This window comes from Pteronotus mesoamericanus, unplaced genomic scaffold (genome assembly GCF_021234165.1).
Source record: "Pteronotus mesoamericanus isolate MK-2021 breed Mesoamerican mustached bat unplaced genomic scaffold, CSHL_Meso_final scaffold_1186, whole genome shotgun sequence".
NCBI classification, from domain to species: domain Eukaryota; kingdom Metazoa; phylum Chordata; class Mammalia; order Chiroptera; family Mormoopidae; genus Pteronotus; species Pteronotus mesoamericanus.
The window spans coordinates 10,389,029-10,406,146 of NW_026555302.1; the positions used below are offsets into that span (position 1 = coordinate 10,389,029).

Genomic DNA, 17,118 nt, shown 5'->3' on the forward strand with positions numbered 1-17,118 from the left:
AAAGAGAACCGTAATTATGTACGGTGACAGATTTTAACTGGGCTTACTGTGATGATCATTTTCAGAATACATAAAATACTGAATCGTATGTTGTGCACATGAAACTAACAATGTTGTATCAATTATACCTTAAAAAAAAATGATGTCCTGGGGGCACTGCTTTAAATATCTGAAAAGAAGTCAGTCTCCTTGGATAATGGGGTAAAAAAAAAAAAAGAAGAAACCCAAAAAAACAAAATAACGACCCTGTTATTACTTTAAAAAATACCTGTATCTGGCCATTCATGGCCAAGTACGTCACTCTGGTTGCCCAGAAGCCTTTCATTCCAGGAGCGGTCCATTCAGGCCGCATTTGGGACTTGGATTCTAACATTTTATGCTTCTGTGTCTCTCAGATCCCACAATTCTGTCTCAGCGACTGGTAGTTACCTACATCCTCTGAGGAACTTCATAAAATACATTGGGCCAATCCTGTCCTGGGAGGTTCATATTTTTGGATGGCTTTTCCAATGCTACCAGATTTCCCTTGAAAACATTAAACTTCCCACCTCTCTTGTATTTCTCACCTCTGTGCTCTTTTATTCTTAGAAATGACTGTTTTATTGTCATTGATTCCTACAGCACCGCCCCAGTTTATGATGCTTTTTTCTGATAGCTCCGGTACAATCATCTGGCTGAAGACTACCTATCAAATTTCAATCAAAAATCGAGCAAAGCCACTACGAGCAGTAGAATGCATTTTCAAAGTCGTAAATGCGGCTCACACTTAGTCATTTGGCCCAGTCCTGTAAAGTAATCAGGCCAGAATCCTTCAGAATTCTGCATTTCAGGATGAAGACTTCAAAGGTCTACCTTTCTTAATATCTTTGGAAAAGGATCTGTGTGAAGATAGAGTTGATTTGAAAGACAATATAATTTCTTCAGTTATTTACTTTCAGTACTGCATTGTACATCTTAACATTTAAAACTCAGGTAAGTTAAAATTCAGTGCGGAAGTGTTACAGTGGGTGTGGTGCCTGAATGTGCTATGTCAAAGTGCATTTTAGGTAACGAGCTTAAATGAATCCACGGCCGACTCCATCTTCCAGTTGCTCCAGAATCTCCAGAGTCTCCCGGCCCCTCCTCTCCTCTTACGCCCACATTTAACACATCATGAGTTCGGCCCCCTTCAAAATCATAACCCAGGCCCCAACGACCTGCCCCCGCTCCCACTCCCCCCAACATTTCACCCCCCTCCACCACCGCTTCTCAGCAGCAAGGCTGCCGAAGCCCGGCTGAGCTCCCTCCTCCCTTCTATAGCCTGTTCTCCCCAGAGCGGGCCCTGTGACCCGCTCGCCTCGGGCAGAGCACACCCCTTGTCCACTGGAAGCTCCGCCGGGGCTGCGCACCTCACACAGAGAGGAACCTAAGTCCTCTCAGTGGTCAGCATTTCCTGGCTCCCCACGTGCCCTCTAACTTCCTCTCCGTTACTCTCACTTCCATTTACCTCGCTCCAGCCGCACTGGCCTTTCTGCTGTTCCTCAAGCCCACCGGGTGTGAGCCAACCTCAGGGCCTTTGAACGAGCTGTTGCCTCCGCTCAGAAGCGTCCCCTCTTGACCTCTCCATGCTGAACCCAGCTCCCTCACCTCCTCCGGGAAGTCCGCCCTGGCTAACAGCAGCAGTCACTTTCCCCTTCCCCACCACTTCCCGTCTTGCTCACTTTCCCTGCCTTTTTTTTTCTTCATAACTATTCATCACCTTCTAACATAGTAAATACAGTCTTTATTTATTCTGTTGTTTATTGTGTTTCCTTATGCAAGAAGGTAAGGTCCATAAGACCTGGGGTCTTTGTTGTATGTTCAGAAAAGAAATTTATATTGATGTCATGGTTAGGTAAGAAAATTCCCTAGTATATATTCCATAGGTACAAGAATTAATATCAGTGAATCGGTGCCTTTTTTTTTTAAGTGATCTCTCACCTTTGTACCAAAACTTTCTGGATAGAGATTTCTATTTAAAAGTATCCCATACAATGGGTGTAGTTTTATCAGACATACGATAAGGAGCAATGTATCCGCAGCCATTTGGCAGGTGTGGGATGTAAATAGGTAGGTCGAGACTCAAAGCTTCCCAAGTCCCTCAGAGAAAGGAATCTAAGCAGGATTGTTTTGCTTTGTCCTGAATAATCCTAAAACAGATGTCAGAAGCTAAAAAACGGCATCTGCTGCTATGGAAACCACTATCACCGCAGCCCATTCGAGAGCCTGACCAATACAATAGATGATAGTCTTCCTATTGTTACCACCTGACCCTGCCCACCTTCACTCTAAAACCTTCTAGAAGGTACAGCGACTATATACTTATCAGCCTGACAAGAAAGTCTGGGAGAGACTAGCTCACACACATATCACCTTAAACATGGTCAAAATCCAGCAACATACAGGGACCGGCTCTTACATAATTTGCCATGTTCTTATGCATTCGAGCTCCACCTTCGTTACATACACATTTGTGTGTCTTACCTTAATGTTGCAGGCCTGCTCCATCAACCTTCTTGCATTTTCCTCTGCCCTGTATCTCTTTGGAAGCTGAACTCTGAAGAACTTTAAAGCACCTTCAAAATCAGCCTGCAGAAGATCTTCCTTGGAGGTCTGCAAAATAACCACCCAGAATAGTCACCACATTTTAGCCTGAATCATGACAAACATTGAAAAAAGAATTTCTATTGTCCATGATGCATTTTTACAGCTAGTATCTAGGCTAGATCTAAAAAACTTTAGAAAGAGATTTCTAACTTCTTTATTATAAGTTGGAATAAGTCATCATTAAATCCTTGGAGCAATAAAAGAATTAATTAACAGGTTAACATATTTAATTTATATCACCTAAAGACTTGAATGGTGGATCCTGGCAAACCTAACCAAGTTATAGCTCTGAGAGAAGAAAAATTAAAAGGGGAAAAAAATGAAACCCTGGGACTAACCTGTGGCTTTATGGGCATTTTAAAGATAGTATTACAAAGCTGGCTGAAGACACAGACAATGCAATCAAAGCACGTCGGAGTTACATAATAAACACCTAATTGGAGGATGGCTCTTTTGGCAGCTCAAGTGAGAAAATAAGAAATTGATCATGCACTGTAAAGAATGCTGTGGTCGCCCTGCCTGCCAGCTCCTGATCAGGGCATGTGGCTGGGCTGCAGGCTTGGTCCCCAGTAGGGGTGTGTGTGAGAAGCCACCGATCAATAGTTCCTGCTCACATGGATGTTTCTCTCCCACTCATTGCTCCTCCCTTCCCCTCTCTCTAAAAATCCATAAATAAACTCTTTAAAAAAAATGCTATGGTGACCAGAGGGAAGGGGATCAGGACGATAGTAAAGAGTAAAGGGGGCTAAATATATGGTGACAGAAGACAACACCCTAGAAATGGACACTTGAAACCTATATAATCTTATTAACCAATGTCTCCCAATAATTTAATTAAAAATAAAATAATGCCATGAGAAGTAAATGAAGCAAGCCACTCAACTACTCAACTTCTCGTGAAAACTGGTGTTTGCAAAATTTACTTCCTTAATAAATAACAACCACTTATAAATACATGCATGCCTAGAAAAAAGACTAGAAGGAAATGAAATAAAATGTTTCTCTGGATAGTGAGATTATGGTTGTATATCTTTTTCTTTGTATTTTCTACAGGAAAGATTTTATAATAAAAAATATACTAAGAATTTTAATAAACAACTATATGCCATTTTTGGCAAATATCATGATACAAATTATAGGTGCAGGCAGACTCAGTAACACAGAAGTATTCCAAAAAGAAATTGGATGCTTTGAGAGTCTGCTCTGAATTATCCAAAACTTCAATAATAAAATGGGGAAAAAAAAAACCCATGGTGGCTAGAAATCATAGAACTATGCACTAGTTCAAAATATCACGTTATTAAATTCAGGAGTAAAAGCTGATCAACCACAAAGGCCGCACTGAAAGCCGACAGGACGCTGGCGAAATCCCTGTTCGTGACAGGGTCTGAGTCGTTGCCAACTCCGCTCCGGCCCGGCCGCCGCCCCTCAGCCGAGCCACTGCGGTGACGGCCCAGAGGCGCCCCACTCCACTCATGCCCCGCCCAGCGCGCTCCCCTGAGAGCAGCCCCGCGGTGCTCCTTCAGATCCCGTCACCCTTCTGCGTGGGGCCCCCACGGGGCCTCCCCGAGCTCAGAATGGGACCGTGTTCACCACTGCCCACAGGACCCCTCGAAACCTGCGCCCGCCCTGCAGCCTGGCCGTGCCGTGCACCGCACCCTTCTTTGTGCTCAAGCCGCAGGCACACGGGCGTGCTGGCCACACCGCGGTCGTGCCTGTCCGCAGGCCGCCGCCCTTGCAGTGCTCTCTGCCCAGCTCTTCATGAGGACAGCGACGTTTTGTGGTCTAGAGCTCAGCCCAAATGGGAGATCGGAGTGAGGCCTTTTCCGAGCACTGAGATCTTCCCCTCAGCCCCTTGGTCATTCCCCACCCAGTCGATCAGCTTCCAGGTCTGCATCAGCTCCCTCCAGAGGAAAGGGGCCTTGCCCGTCCTGTCCGTCGCTGTGTCCAGAGCGACAAGACTGACACCCACAACACAGGAGGCACTCAGTGAAAATGGACCGACGGCAAGAAAATGAACCCTACTTTCATAGCTCTCCGCGCGTGTGTGTGTAGAGCGAGGGAGGGAAATTCTGAGACATTCTCAATTACCTTACAATGGCGGCAAAGCGAAAGTAAGCAACAGGGGTAACTGACCTGTTAACAGCCAGGGAGCCAGCTAACCGGACTGCTCACTCAGGAATGCCCGTGTGATGTGAACTCTGAATTAATCACTAAGCTCCAGGTGGCCGTATCTGCGATTATCTGAACGAGGGAACAGGAAGGTGCCTCCACTTGCTGTTTCTGTGTGAGCTTTCCGGACGGTGGCCCACCACCAACCCCAAAGCACAAACCCCGCCTCCTGACCCACTCTGGGCCTAATCCAGAACCAGCCCGCTTCGCCTTCTCCCGCCCGCTTCATCTGGAACCAATGTAAATTCTTCCAGAACAATCCACATCTTTCTCTCCCCTACTTGATGCCTTTTTTTTTTTTTTAAAGTCTGTCAACCCCACATGGTGAACACACTGCCTTTCCCACCTGGCGCTATGGCTGGCGGTTTAGACTTCATGTCCCAGGACCTGGTCTTTTTATCTTGCTGGTAATGGCCAAGAAACCCTTTCTTGTGAAAAGCCTTTTGGCAGGAGAAGTTAAAATTTTTGTTTAACAATACACACACTTATACACACATACATATCATTTTCTCTACCCCTTTCCTCTCCGTTTAAACAAAAACATGTAAAATAAAATAATATATTAATCCGCCCAGCAGGCACTTTCACAAGGGGCTTTGGGTCACACACTAGCCCTCAGAGAGCAGCTGGGCTAACACTGGCAGAGAGAGACCAAGCTCAGCGCATCTCCGACTTCCTTCCTCCCCCTTCAGTATGCAGACACGAGAGCAGCAAGTAAGTGGTGCAGAAAATGTTTCGCATAATATAGTGCTATCGACTCACCTAACTTACTTGGAAACGGCAGTTACTAGGGGCAACTTCAGCCCAAAGGACGGTCTTTCCCAGTAAAATAGCGACTGCTGAACCACTGCGCAGGCAGCGAGCGACCAGCCCCACCAGACGCTCACATTGCCAGTCCTCCTTCCCCTGCAGTGCTGCTTCTGGTGATCAGCTCTTGGGTGATTGGTGGGAAAATTCTAGATGGGCCTCTCCTGGAGTTTGTAGGAAAACAGGATCTGCAGCTTTCCTGGCTACTCAAAGCCCCTGGGGGCACCTCTGAGATGTTCCCGATGTTCCAGCGCCCCTGACCTTGGCTCCTGATAACACAGCCCCCAAGCGCTGGGGGGCAGTCCCCTGCCTGCACACAGCAGCTAATACTGCCCAAGGCCTCACTTCCAGTCCAGCCCCTGAGTTCATACAAAAGCAGAAAGATGGGGATTAAAGACGAGCAATCACAGATCCTGCGACAGCTGACGTCTGGTCAGGCCAGGATGGCGGCCACGGGACAGAGGTGCTGCGTGGGGGAGGCTCTGGTCTCCGGACAGGTGTGGCAAGGAGCTCCCCACCTGGGCGGGGGGAGCCTGGCCCAGGCTGAGGGTCTGGAAACCAGAACCCAGAGGGCCTGTAACTGTCCTTTCCAAGGCACTGCTTCTGTCAGTGATGTTCTGCACAGCGTGGCCTGTCCAACTTAGTTAAGCCCCAAAAGGAGGGAGCTCTGCCAGCCCTGGAGCAGGGAGGCTCATGGAGGCCAAGTGTGGAAATGGCACCTTACCCAACCCTCCGAACTCCGCCTCTAGGAAGTGCTCAGCAAACAAAGGCAACAAAGAATGAAGCCCACTCACTCCAGTCCCAGTTTGGGCTAACTCATGGGGGTGCACAGTCTCCACTGCTCTCCTGCCTTAAAAATGGGAGTCGCCTCGGCCTCAGAGGGTTGAGAATGAACTAAAGTAAGGCATGCAAGTGCGTTTTGTGTGCCCCAAAGCAAACATAAGGGATGAGAGGTTGGAAAGTTGTCTCAAATATGCTCAGATACTGATGTTTTAGTAGCTAAAAACAGAACTCTGCTCTCACTGACATTTTTAATTCCATAAAGCAGGCAGGCAAAGTTGCAAGAACATACATTAGTCTCATGTACTGAAACAAAGCTTACTTCACTGTGAATGAAAAAATATGCCAGAAGACAACTTCATGAGAACAAAAAAATATGCCTATAAGAAAAAAAAAACACAACTTGCTTGCCAGTGTCCTGGAAGAAAACCTATGGTCCCACTTCAACTCTGACGAATCTTGCCCCCCAGTTTTCTATCCTTAAGAGATGTCCGTAGTCGCTGAGTACCACTGCAAATGCTTTTGTATGTGTGGTGAGTAGAACTCTCCATTTTCTGGTGACTGTACCTGAGAAATTTTATTCTCTACAACTGAGGAATAGACACTTCTTGCTTTGCAAAGATATGGCTGCCTAAGAATTTATCAGAAAGTTCTTTGTTTTTTTAAAATACTTTTTCTTAAATCATAATTTTTATCTATATGTATATATGTCTACATAGTGGGGTCATTTTTTTTCTTACCGATTACATAATCATTATACTCAAAAAGGAAAATATTTTTTAAAAAGTCTAAGAGGCCTTACCACCCAGGGAGAAAATAATGAACATTTTGTTACATTGCTTATAATACACATGTTTTTCCTATCCCTAAAAACACGTCTCATGTATATTTAACAAAATCTGAATAAAATTGTATTCATTATTTTGTAAAATAGATATGCTTCACAAATGTCAAGCGTTGATGTAATATTAGTCTAAAATATAAATAGTGGTGCTTTCTATAAAACTAAAACATGGCTTCAGTCGCACATACTCTTATTAGTGAGCTGGCTATGGGGATGTGAACTTAACTAGTGGCTACAAGTAAGTTTACAACTGCATGAATTCTAATGTTCTACCCTGACGATGAAGGGAAGAGGAACACAGGACCTTGTGATATGATCCAGCCTTAAAGAACGCACCCCTAACAGGCACACTAGCATTTCAAGAACCAACCCAAGCGGCCGAAAGAGGTTGTACGGGCTTCTGGCTACCGTTCTCCATCTGTGCTCACTACACAGAAACCCACCAGGCTAGGAAGAATTCACTGAAACTGGAACGGCTGTTCTTCAACTGAGAAGGTCTTCAGGTTTTTCTGTACTGCCTTCAGAATAGTGAGGGGAGAGTAAAATAATAAAAATACTATCTTCCTGATATTATTTGTTGAGTAATGTTAGCCAGGAGATACAATAGACAAGAATTAGAAAAATCTGAATAAGCAAAGACAAGTTTTCTTCCCTTGAAAAATAAAAGAAAGAACTCCATCAGCTTTTATTAAGAACTAATAAGTGATAACTTTTAAAAATTAGTGGCTCTACTAACACTCAGGGAATGTGTTTACTAACAACATCTTCCAAATTATAAAAAGGTAACCCGGAGAGTCAAAAACATTGAAACCACTCCCCCTTCTCCTTCCTGGCAGGTGGGCAGAAAGAAATACTCAGTGGGCAAAGGTAAGAGGGGTCCTTGCTGCACACGTCCCTCCCACCTGCCCAGAGAAATGAAGGGAGCAAATGCTGGGCACGCATGTGACCCCACATGCACTTAGTCCATGAATTCATCAAGGCTCCACTTCAAGCAGACCAAGTATGTGTTTTTTTTTAATCAACATTTATAAAATGCAAATTAGAAAGTGGATTTAGGACTCATGTTGATATAGAATTGATTTTTATATTTGGGTGGCATCAGAAGTCTGTACAGCAACTCCTCCTTGGGGCTTCTAACTTTTGAGAGTTGCCGTCTCTCTCCAATGAGCTATCCTCGCAGCCGTAAATGACAGAGGTGAAAATGGAGACACACTCTCTTCTCTACGCCTTCATTTCCTGCATAAAAGTAATGTTTTCACAAAGTCTACAAATTAAAAACAAAAAACAAAAAACAAAACTAGGACGTAATCTGACAGCATGAGAAGTTTGAACAAAATCAAACCCCACCCTGGCTCCTGAAGGGGCAGCTGAAGCGTTTCCCGACCCCCCCGCCCACCGGGGCCTGATGGGCCTTTGGCCTCGCTGTGCACAGGGCCTGGGGGGTTGTGTGCAAGCGCAGCCCACACCAATCTCAATAAACCGTGACCTGATGATTCCCATGCCACAGGACAGCCAAGGGGGAGACCTACAGGGGAAGGGGAGATTTTGCACATAAGTAGAATGAAAGTTTGTCCTCCTTCTCCACATTTCACACACTCACAAGAGTGTGGACTCTGGCTAGTGGCATTGCTGATACCATTTTGAGTGTGTTTTTCCCACTGAAAAATTCAGTGCAAGAGCATCACATTTTAAAGTGACTTTTTTCAAGGAGCCAGGGTGGGTGGAAAGGAAGAGCTCTAACGTTCCATTGTTGCTCTAAGTGCTTCTGCCTCTAACTATTCCTGAATGGCAGATGACTCTTTAAGGGACTCTGATAAGCCGCAGATTCTAGGTTAGATTATTTTAGGGAATTATTTGGGAAAAAAGATCTAGGCATGGTTCCCTTTCTCATCTTCGCTGTTTTCCCCACAAATGGCCGTCCCTTCCTTACTGAGTCACAGTGTCTAGCAGGACTTCCATGAAGCTGAGAAACAGTTTTGGAGGCCCGCGAATCAGCCAGAGGCGCAGGCTTCAGAGGAGGGCATCACGGCTCAGCTGGTATCTAAGGTACCTGTGTCTCTTGCTTTGGTGTCTTAATTTCACCAACAAAGCATTTATTTGGTGACTCTACCTACAGATTTTAGGCCTTTTGCTAATATCTATGACGAAGTGCTTGTACCTGGTTTATTGAAGGGAAACTTAATAAAGTACACCTTTGACGAACAACAAGCAAACACGGCAAATGTGCCGGGGTCCTAGCAGGTTGATGGCCCCGCTGTGAATCAGGCACCAGTTGCTAAGGAAAGCTCAAAGCCCAAATCTATTGTACAACACTGTCTAGATTAATCTCCTTTGATCTGATCAGCTTCTTAAGAAGTTACCTCATATTAAAAAAAAAACCTACTGGGATCTTTAAGGTAAAATTAGGTATTTGTATGTGTTTAACCCACACACACCCATGTTTAAAACGCACCCTAAACTCCAGGGCTGGCCCTCTTGTCTGCTAAGGGAAAGACCGCAGCAGTACACACGGCAGGGTTCCTCGTGGCGCCACCCCGGGCAGATGGGCCACCGACCCCACCCCATCAGCCAGGCGACCCAGACAAGGCGGAACAACCGTACTTCCCCTGGTGCACGTGCTAAACTTGGAGCGGTAACTCCTCAGAGCGCTGACCCCAATCCGCAGCCACGTCGCCAGGGAAAGGGCGTGTGATGGCCTCACATGTAGAGCCTCCCCCAGTTCCACCACTAGTCTTGTAAGCACAACACTGTATGACACCACCAGAGGGCTCCGAATGGCCCCAGGGACACCTCCGCGTAGCCTTTTCACATGCGGTGCATGTGGCACTATGACCTAGACTCTGAATATCAGAGTCCAAAACAACCCAAGGGATGTACTTCCTCAGATACCTAACGGGGCAACCAAGCCCACCTTGCTCAGTTGTGTTTAACCCACAGGCATTCACATTTAACACATACGGATACATATATGACCTCCCTGAGACTTTAAGCTGGGAAATCTAACTCCCTGGGGACTCGATTGTTGATAATTTGTTCTAAACTAGAGGCATCTTAAATTCTTCTCTGATTGTCTACGAGAGACATTCTTAATGACCAGTTTCTGTTTTCCTTCAAAACACTGCAGGTGTAAAGGCCAAAGCGCGGCAGCCCCGGGTTACGGGAAAGTTGCCCGGTCAGGCCCTCGTGACAGAGTTGAGCAGTCTTTATGGACGTATTAGGCCACCGCTGATTCCTCAAGGAGATGCAGAGAATTCGTTGAAATATATTTTAGTCCTTCGTAGTGTCAAAGCTCCTGAAATACAGTATTTGTTATTTCACTTAAAAATTTTATTTCACTTATAATTTGTTCACTGAAAAAGCAAAAACCCTTTGTAACAGAATCAAGAATCTTCAGTTTTCTCCTTTATTAAGAAAAAAATTGTGATTCAGGGAAACAAAATCTACATGAGTATCGGTGACCTCACCTGGGCATTAAAACATGTATTGAACACTTTTTATTTCCTTCTTAAATATCAAAGGCACTGTATTTCTTAAGAAGGCAGCCCTCCTCCCTATAACTGTATGCTAGTCGCAGTATCTAACTTCATCTTGGAACGAAAACCAGACTTGCTTCGGGGTGACGGATCCCTTACGTACGCAGCTGCCTAACGCGTCTGCTGTGATTATATGTGTATGCAAATACATACATGGGGACTGAGTGATAATGGTAAAGATAAGGGTGAACAGGGATGAACTGCACTGGAGGGAAATATGTGAGAGAAAACAGTTAAATTCAGTCAAGCCAATACTGTACTTTTGAAAAGACTCAAATGTGAGAGAACCATAATGAAGGAACAGTCGGAATGGCATTAAACTCCATTATCTAAAATAGACAAAGCTAAATTATTCCAAATAACAGTATAGGACTACTGCCGACCAATTACATTATAGAACAGTTGCTAGGTGTAGTTCTCAAACCACTAAAAAGAAGCCCTGCACCAGTGATTGTGGGTATTTAATTTTAACCCTTGGTAGGAAGCAAGGGAGTGTGATTTTTCTCTTGTTCAGGAAATCGAAAAACGAGCAAGCCAGACTTCCCAGATTCATGGCACAGACCCAACAGTTTGAAGCTATTCTATAGACACACAGCTCGAACATTCCAGGAGATAAATCTATAATTTCTTACCCAAGGGTTTTTAGGGGGTAAAATCCCCTATCCATAAAATAAAATAAAATAAAATAAAATAAAATAGGCAATCAAATGGGGAGGTTAGAAAGCAAACCACACACAGTCTAGATAAGTAGCAATGCCTGTTGTAAAATTTAACCCTTTGGAGACACAGGAACAGAACACTAGCACTTGAATATTCTGCTTTATTGCTGAGCAGAGCCAGCCAGAAAACCTTTTTTTTTTTTTTTTTTTTTTTTTTTTTTTTGTGGCTGCCACAGAGATAATGCCACTAACGTGGCCCTGGGCTCCGAGAAAAGAGCCATAGCTCCTCCAGCCAATTAGGAGTGGCGGGGACCAGGCTGCGGGAGAGCCCCTGGCCGCGGCCGCGGCCCCGGCCGCTCGCACTTCCTTCTCGGCTGCGTGAAAGAGAAGAAAACAGAAGACCGCGAGCTCCTCCAAGACACAAGGAATCCTCTCGGAGGGTGGCTGACTCCCCCCAAATGAAGTTCAATGAAAAACAGTCTCACCGCCAGAAGCCGAGGCACAAACAGACGATGCCCCATCCCCAGAAGTTCCAGCACGCGACACGCATACTCATTCACCAGCTTGGTCCTCTCGTCGTGCATGTCCTGGGACTTTCTGACGGGGGGTGTGAGCTTAGCAGCTGGGGCCGGGCAGGGCGCCCCTTGTTCCATGAGCAGTAAGTAGGTATCCAGAGTGAGGAGGCTGGGTCTCTCATCCACAATTTTAAGAGGTGCAGTGGGAGGGGAGCCTAGCTTAGCTCTCCCCAGGAGCACACACAAGCCAGTCAGTGCTGGGAATCGCCAGCTAATGTCTCCACAAGAAAAACATTTTGGCTAAATTAGCCGCGGCACAAGAGCCCCAAAGTAGACTGGAAAATAAAATCAAATACTGATCTCAATGAAAAATGGCAAAAGCAATCGAATGCAAGAAAATGGCCAAGAGTGATGTAGGAGAGTTCAGATCCATGTGTCAAAATGTACAAGCTGCCTAGGAGGGTCTAGTGTGTGTGTGCACACGCTGCGCGTATGTGTGTGTCTGTGTCTGCGTGTCTGTGTGTGAGCAGACAGCAGCGGCAGCCAGGAAGCCGGGGCAGTTGTGAGGCTGCAAGGAGAAAAGGATGAGCTCATTGCAATCCTTGATTCGTGACAAGCAGCGCTCCTGCTGCCGCTGCTGTTGCTGCCACCGCCGCTGCTGCCGCCCGCCCGCCACTGCCTCTCGCTGTGCATCAGTAATGAAGGGGTAGGCGAGGCAGGGGAGGGCGGGGAGGGGGTCGGTGAATGAGCATGCAGAGCGTGTCTCTCGGGGGAGAATGCTGTAATAAGAAGCCAATGGCGAGCTTCAGACAGATGCGCTTCCCCTCCTGGTCCACCTTCAATCAGTGCTCGTCTGACAGCTTATGCTGTTGAACCCTAAGCCCACAGACAGATGAACTAGCTTCTCCTGCCATGTGATGCTCACAGAGAAATCAGACAGCCTGCCAGCTAAGAGGCTGACCTTTATTCGCTCTCGCTGTCTAACAACGACAAACAGATAGAAGTCTGATTTTATAATGCATATTCAAAGCTGAAAGCTCTAATCCTTGTGAGGTTGCTTAAATCCCGACCTAGGAGAGGTTTAGGGAGAAATGATAGAGAACAGACAGGAGAGCAAGGACTCAGCATCCAGGAGGCGACACACCCTGAAGTTGAAGTGTTTGTGCAACACGGACTTTCTGCCACGCTCCGGCGTGCAGAAGACCTCAGCATTCTGGGAAGGCCGGCCGGCCGCAGCTAAAAGGGAATGTTTTACAAGTATACAATGTGATAAAATAAAGACCTACAATTTGATAACAACAGGATACATTGAAGGAACTACTAAAGTTGAGACTCTCAAAGTAAAAACAACTTTCTTAAGTCACAGACCTTGACAGACCCTCAGTTAACAGTCCACAACACTGCTTTGCTAGACTGGGGTCAGGTTAGTGCTTCCCCAGTAATAATACAGCTGGGAATTGCCCCTAGTGTAAAAACTGTACATCTCAGAATTAAAATGTGATATTAATTTACTGGATATAAATAATCAGTTGTAGCCAAATGAAGGAAAGGTCCCCTCCCGGCATAGCTCCTTGACCACACGCGTTCGGAACCCCGGCGTGGCAGCCTCGTGGACCAGGCCAGCCGGCCCAGGTAGCTGCAGCGCAGTACAAAGCAGCCGGGGGCCGAGGGCGCCCCGCCACCTTCTCCTGGGCCTTCGTTTCCTAAAAGTCTCCAGATCTCTGCAGCTAACACACACATATTTATCAGCAGCTTTCTGTGATCTGTGTTAGAAAAGTAGATTAATGATGGAATTGGGTTAAAGGGAAATAGTGCTTCCTTAACGGACAATTGTTTGCTTTCTTTTCTAAGACCTCAGAAAAACAAAAGTTTTCTTGGTTAAATATTTAAAGTATTAACAGAATACCTTAAATAAGATATCTATATGTTGTTGTCAGGCCTTTATTTCTTCCTAGAAAAGTTTCTTTAAAAACTATACAAAGTAAAGAGTCTCCTGGAAAATGATCAGAAGCATGAGAAGATTCTCCATATGAAAATCCCAGCTCCTCGGGGTCTGATGGGCTACCAGGGCCGGGGGCAGCCCGGCTGGAAGGGGGCTCTCAGGAGGAGGGACGAGGTTCTGGGCCTCGCACGCCCGCCCTGCACATGCATGAACGCACGCACGCACGCACGCACGCACGCGCAGGGACGGCTCCGTCTTCATCTTGTTTATTATGTGCTGAAGTTCAGCCGGAGACTCTGCGTGGAGGGACTGCTGCCGCCATGTGAGTGTAAACAGTACCTGCCACAGAGGCTTCCCATTGGAGGACAAGGGGACGTTTTGACGTACAAGGAAGGAAGAATTCACTGACTCCTTTGCGTACAAGATTTCTTTCTGATGGCTTTTTTTTTTTAAACGATAGGGGAGAGGCTTTCCTGCACCTGACTTGGTCTCAGAGAACACTGACAGAAGCGTCCCTCTGTCTTATATAAGCCAGAAACAAAAAATGCCTTGCCCCAAGGTTTCTGATTAAAAGAAGTAAAAATGAATCGACAGACTTTGGAACTGTATGGTTTGGCTCTTATGCTCACAAAAGAAGTTAAAACTGTATGGACTGAACATTAAATGTTAATAGTTAAGATGTGACATTTTAATGAGCAAACCAAGTTGCACCTAAAACAGGTACATTTAACCAAGTGCTGTGTGAGAGATGCTACTAATAAGCAGTCACACACTTCAGTTTTCCCAATCTCTCCATCAGGCTTCCCCTAAAACCGCACTGTCCTGAGGAGGTGGAGGTGGAGGTGCAGGTGCGGCCTCGGGCTCTGAGCGCGGGCTCCTGCCGGGGGACAGCAGTGGTGGCTGGTGAGGAGGGAGCACAGGTCAGGGTGTCCCCACCCCAATCAGACGGAGGAGCGAGGGGCCGCAGCGGGCCCCACAGGAGGCCCTGGGGACCAGAGCCCTGAGGAACCTGAGGATAAGCAGCGGCTGGCGACTCCTCGGGGCTCCTGCACCAAGGCCTCGAGCCTGGGGAAGCCGAGCTGGCACCGTGGGGGACGGAGAAGGTGCAGCTACCGGCAGGCGCGAGTGGGTGCAGGTGCTAGGGCTTCATGGGCCGCCCTCCTTACAGACTGAGGGTGAAAGATAGGAGGGCGCCTTGGCTCTGAGCAACCTCAGCTCCATTCCTGGGTCCAGGACGCGCAGAGCTGGGGAAAGGGTGAGGGCCAGCCTAAGCCTGCAGCGGGGGGGCCCTGCCCGGGCTCAGGGGCACCAAATGCCCGGGGAAGACGTGCCACCCGCCAAGCCCGGCAGGCACTCGCCGTCTGGAAACGACCACACTGAGAGCCGCCTCATCTCCCTGTGCGCCAGGCCAGAGCCAGCAGGGGCCGGCCGTCCAGGAGCCACCGGCATCCTCACCTCCCACCCCTTCTCACCGCAAGACCCAGCGGGCTTCTCAGAGGCCCGCGGACTGCGTCGCTGCTCTGCGGGGGCATCAGCCCAGCCCCGCTCCCCGCAGCACATGCCCCTCTACGGAAAATAAGGCGCCCTGTGCGCACAGAAAACAAACAAACAAAAGCATCACCCTTGCTTTCACAGTTTCCACAATGTTCCAAACCTGGTCCTGCTTCCCAGTTGTCCTTGGAGAGCAGGCTGTTGGTATATATCGGGTAAAATCCTTCTCTTAGAACATCACTTGGTGAGAAGAGAGAATGGATCCCAGGGATTTTCAAAGCCCTGGAGAGTCCTCGCCTCCGTGAGCATTTCCCCGTCTTTCACCAGCCCTCCCAATCATCCATTACTGCTGAGGAGACGCCGCAGTAAATACAGCACACTTTGGATAAATAAAATTTGAAGTTATAAAGTAATCCAAAAATGAAACCAATGATAAGAAACTTCACTGAGTTTATCAGTTAAAAATACACAACACCTCAGATTTCTTTATATTATCATAAAGAACATTTAAGAAAATGTTCTGTAAAGGAAGTTCAACAGCAAGTTGAAGGTAACCTGGGCAACGTGAACGAATCCGCTAATGGGGCAGAGTGAGAGGAAAGCAAAGGGGCCCCGGCGGAGGCCGCAGAGACACGGTCTAAAGCGGCGACTGTCCACCAGGGGGGCCACAGGAATGCTTACAACACACGATCCCTGACTGCGTAGTCAGGGGCACTGACCACTTTCCCCTTAGGCTGTCAAATAAAAAAAAAAAATGACAACTGCTAACACAACAGTAGCCATCTGGTGTGAATGAATAAAAATTACACCTATTTTTTTGTCAGACCGGCAAAAAATACATTTTTTGGTATGCCGCAGAACTTCAGTAATTAGTTTATGTGTGCCATGGGGGGGAAAAGGATGAGAACCACTGGTCTAAGGCACCGAAGCGTCGCTTTGGAGGGCGGAAGCAGGGGACCGGGGCGCAGTCCCCGTCACGGCCCGTGCCTCAGTGCCCTCCTGAGCCACACCACCATGGCACGGTCACTGGACTTGGGCAGGACAGGACCCAATTTCCAATGTCAATGAAACGCATGTTTGGCTTAATATATGGTGCTGTGAGAAAAACACGGAGCGCAGAGAAACACGCCGAGCCTTCCTTCAGGGGTTCCTCACCTCAGGGGCGCTCACCAGGGAGGCCTCCGAACACAGCGGTGAAGCAGGTGCGCTGGGCGCCCGGGAGGAGGAACACACTGTGCGGACGATGCAGTCACGTCTCTGCTGCCCACCGTGGACGCAGACAGAAGCGGGCTTCCGTAGTGGGATGGATACCGATCCAAGGGTAGTGAGTGTTAAACTCCTCTCCCCATGCAGAGCAGAGTATTAGTACATCAACTCTCAGTCGCATTTTCCAGCTGTGTGATGGGTAAGTTACGCAACACTCGCTGAGCCTCTGTTTATTCATAATGTCACCTACCTGGCCACTTGCTCTGAAAATCTAATGAATGTCCATACAGGACTCTCTCACGGTGCCTAGCACAGAGTGGGTTCTAGATAACTAGTCACTTCCTCATCCCCCCAGGAAGTCACGAAGGAGGGGAGAACAAGTATAAAATGCATTGTGTTCATTTGGGTTAGGGCTTAGAAAGACGTGAAGGCCTAGGCCGTATTAACGTTAGAAAGAGCGTTAGCCAAACACTGATGAGACGCTCCCGTGAGACCAAGCGCCTTGTCAGGTCGTGCTTAAGATTTAGACACATGGGTAAGAAGG

The 17,118-nt window shown here is 47.2% G+C and overlaps 1 protein-coding gene across 6 annotated transcripts in view; it reads right to left on the minus strand.

The window, feature by feature from the left end:
• RABGAP1L (RAB GTPase activating protein 1 like) overlaps positions 1-17,118 on the minus strand; it is a 439,381-nt gene that overhangs the window by 100,196 nt on the left and 322,067 nt on the right. For 5 of the 6 annotated variants that reach the window (XM_054587734.1, XM_054587732.1, XM_054587733.1 and 2 more), the window contains one exon: positions 2,503-2,631. In XM_054587734.1, the coding sequence (XP_054443709.1) occupies positions 2,503-2,631 (129 nt within the window). Of the gene's footprint in view, positions 1-2,502; positions 2,632-11,905; positions 12,074-17,118 lie in introns of those variants that run through there. The other variant, XM_054587738.1, reaches the window with a different exon arrangement.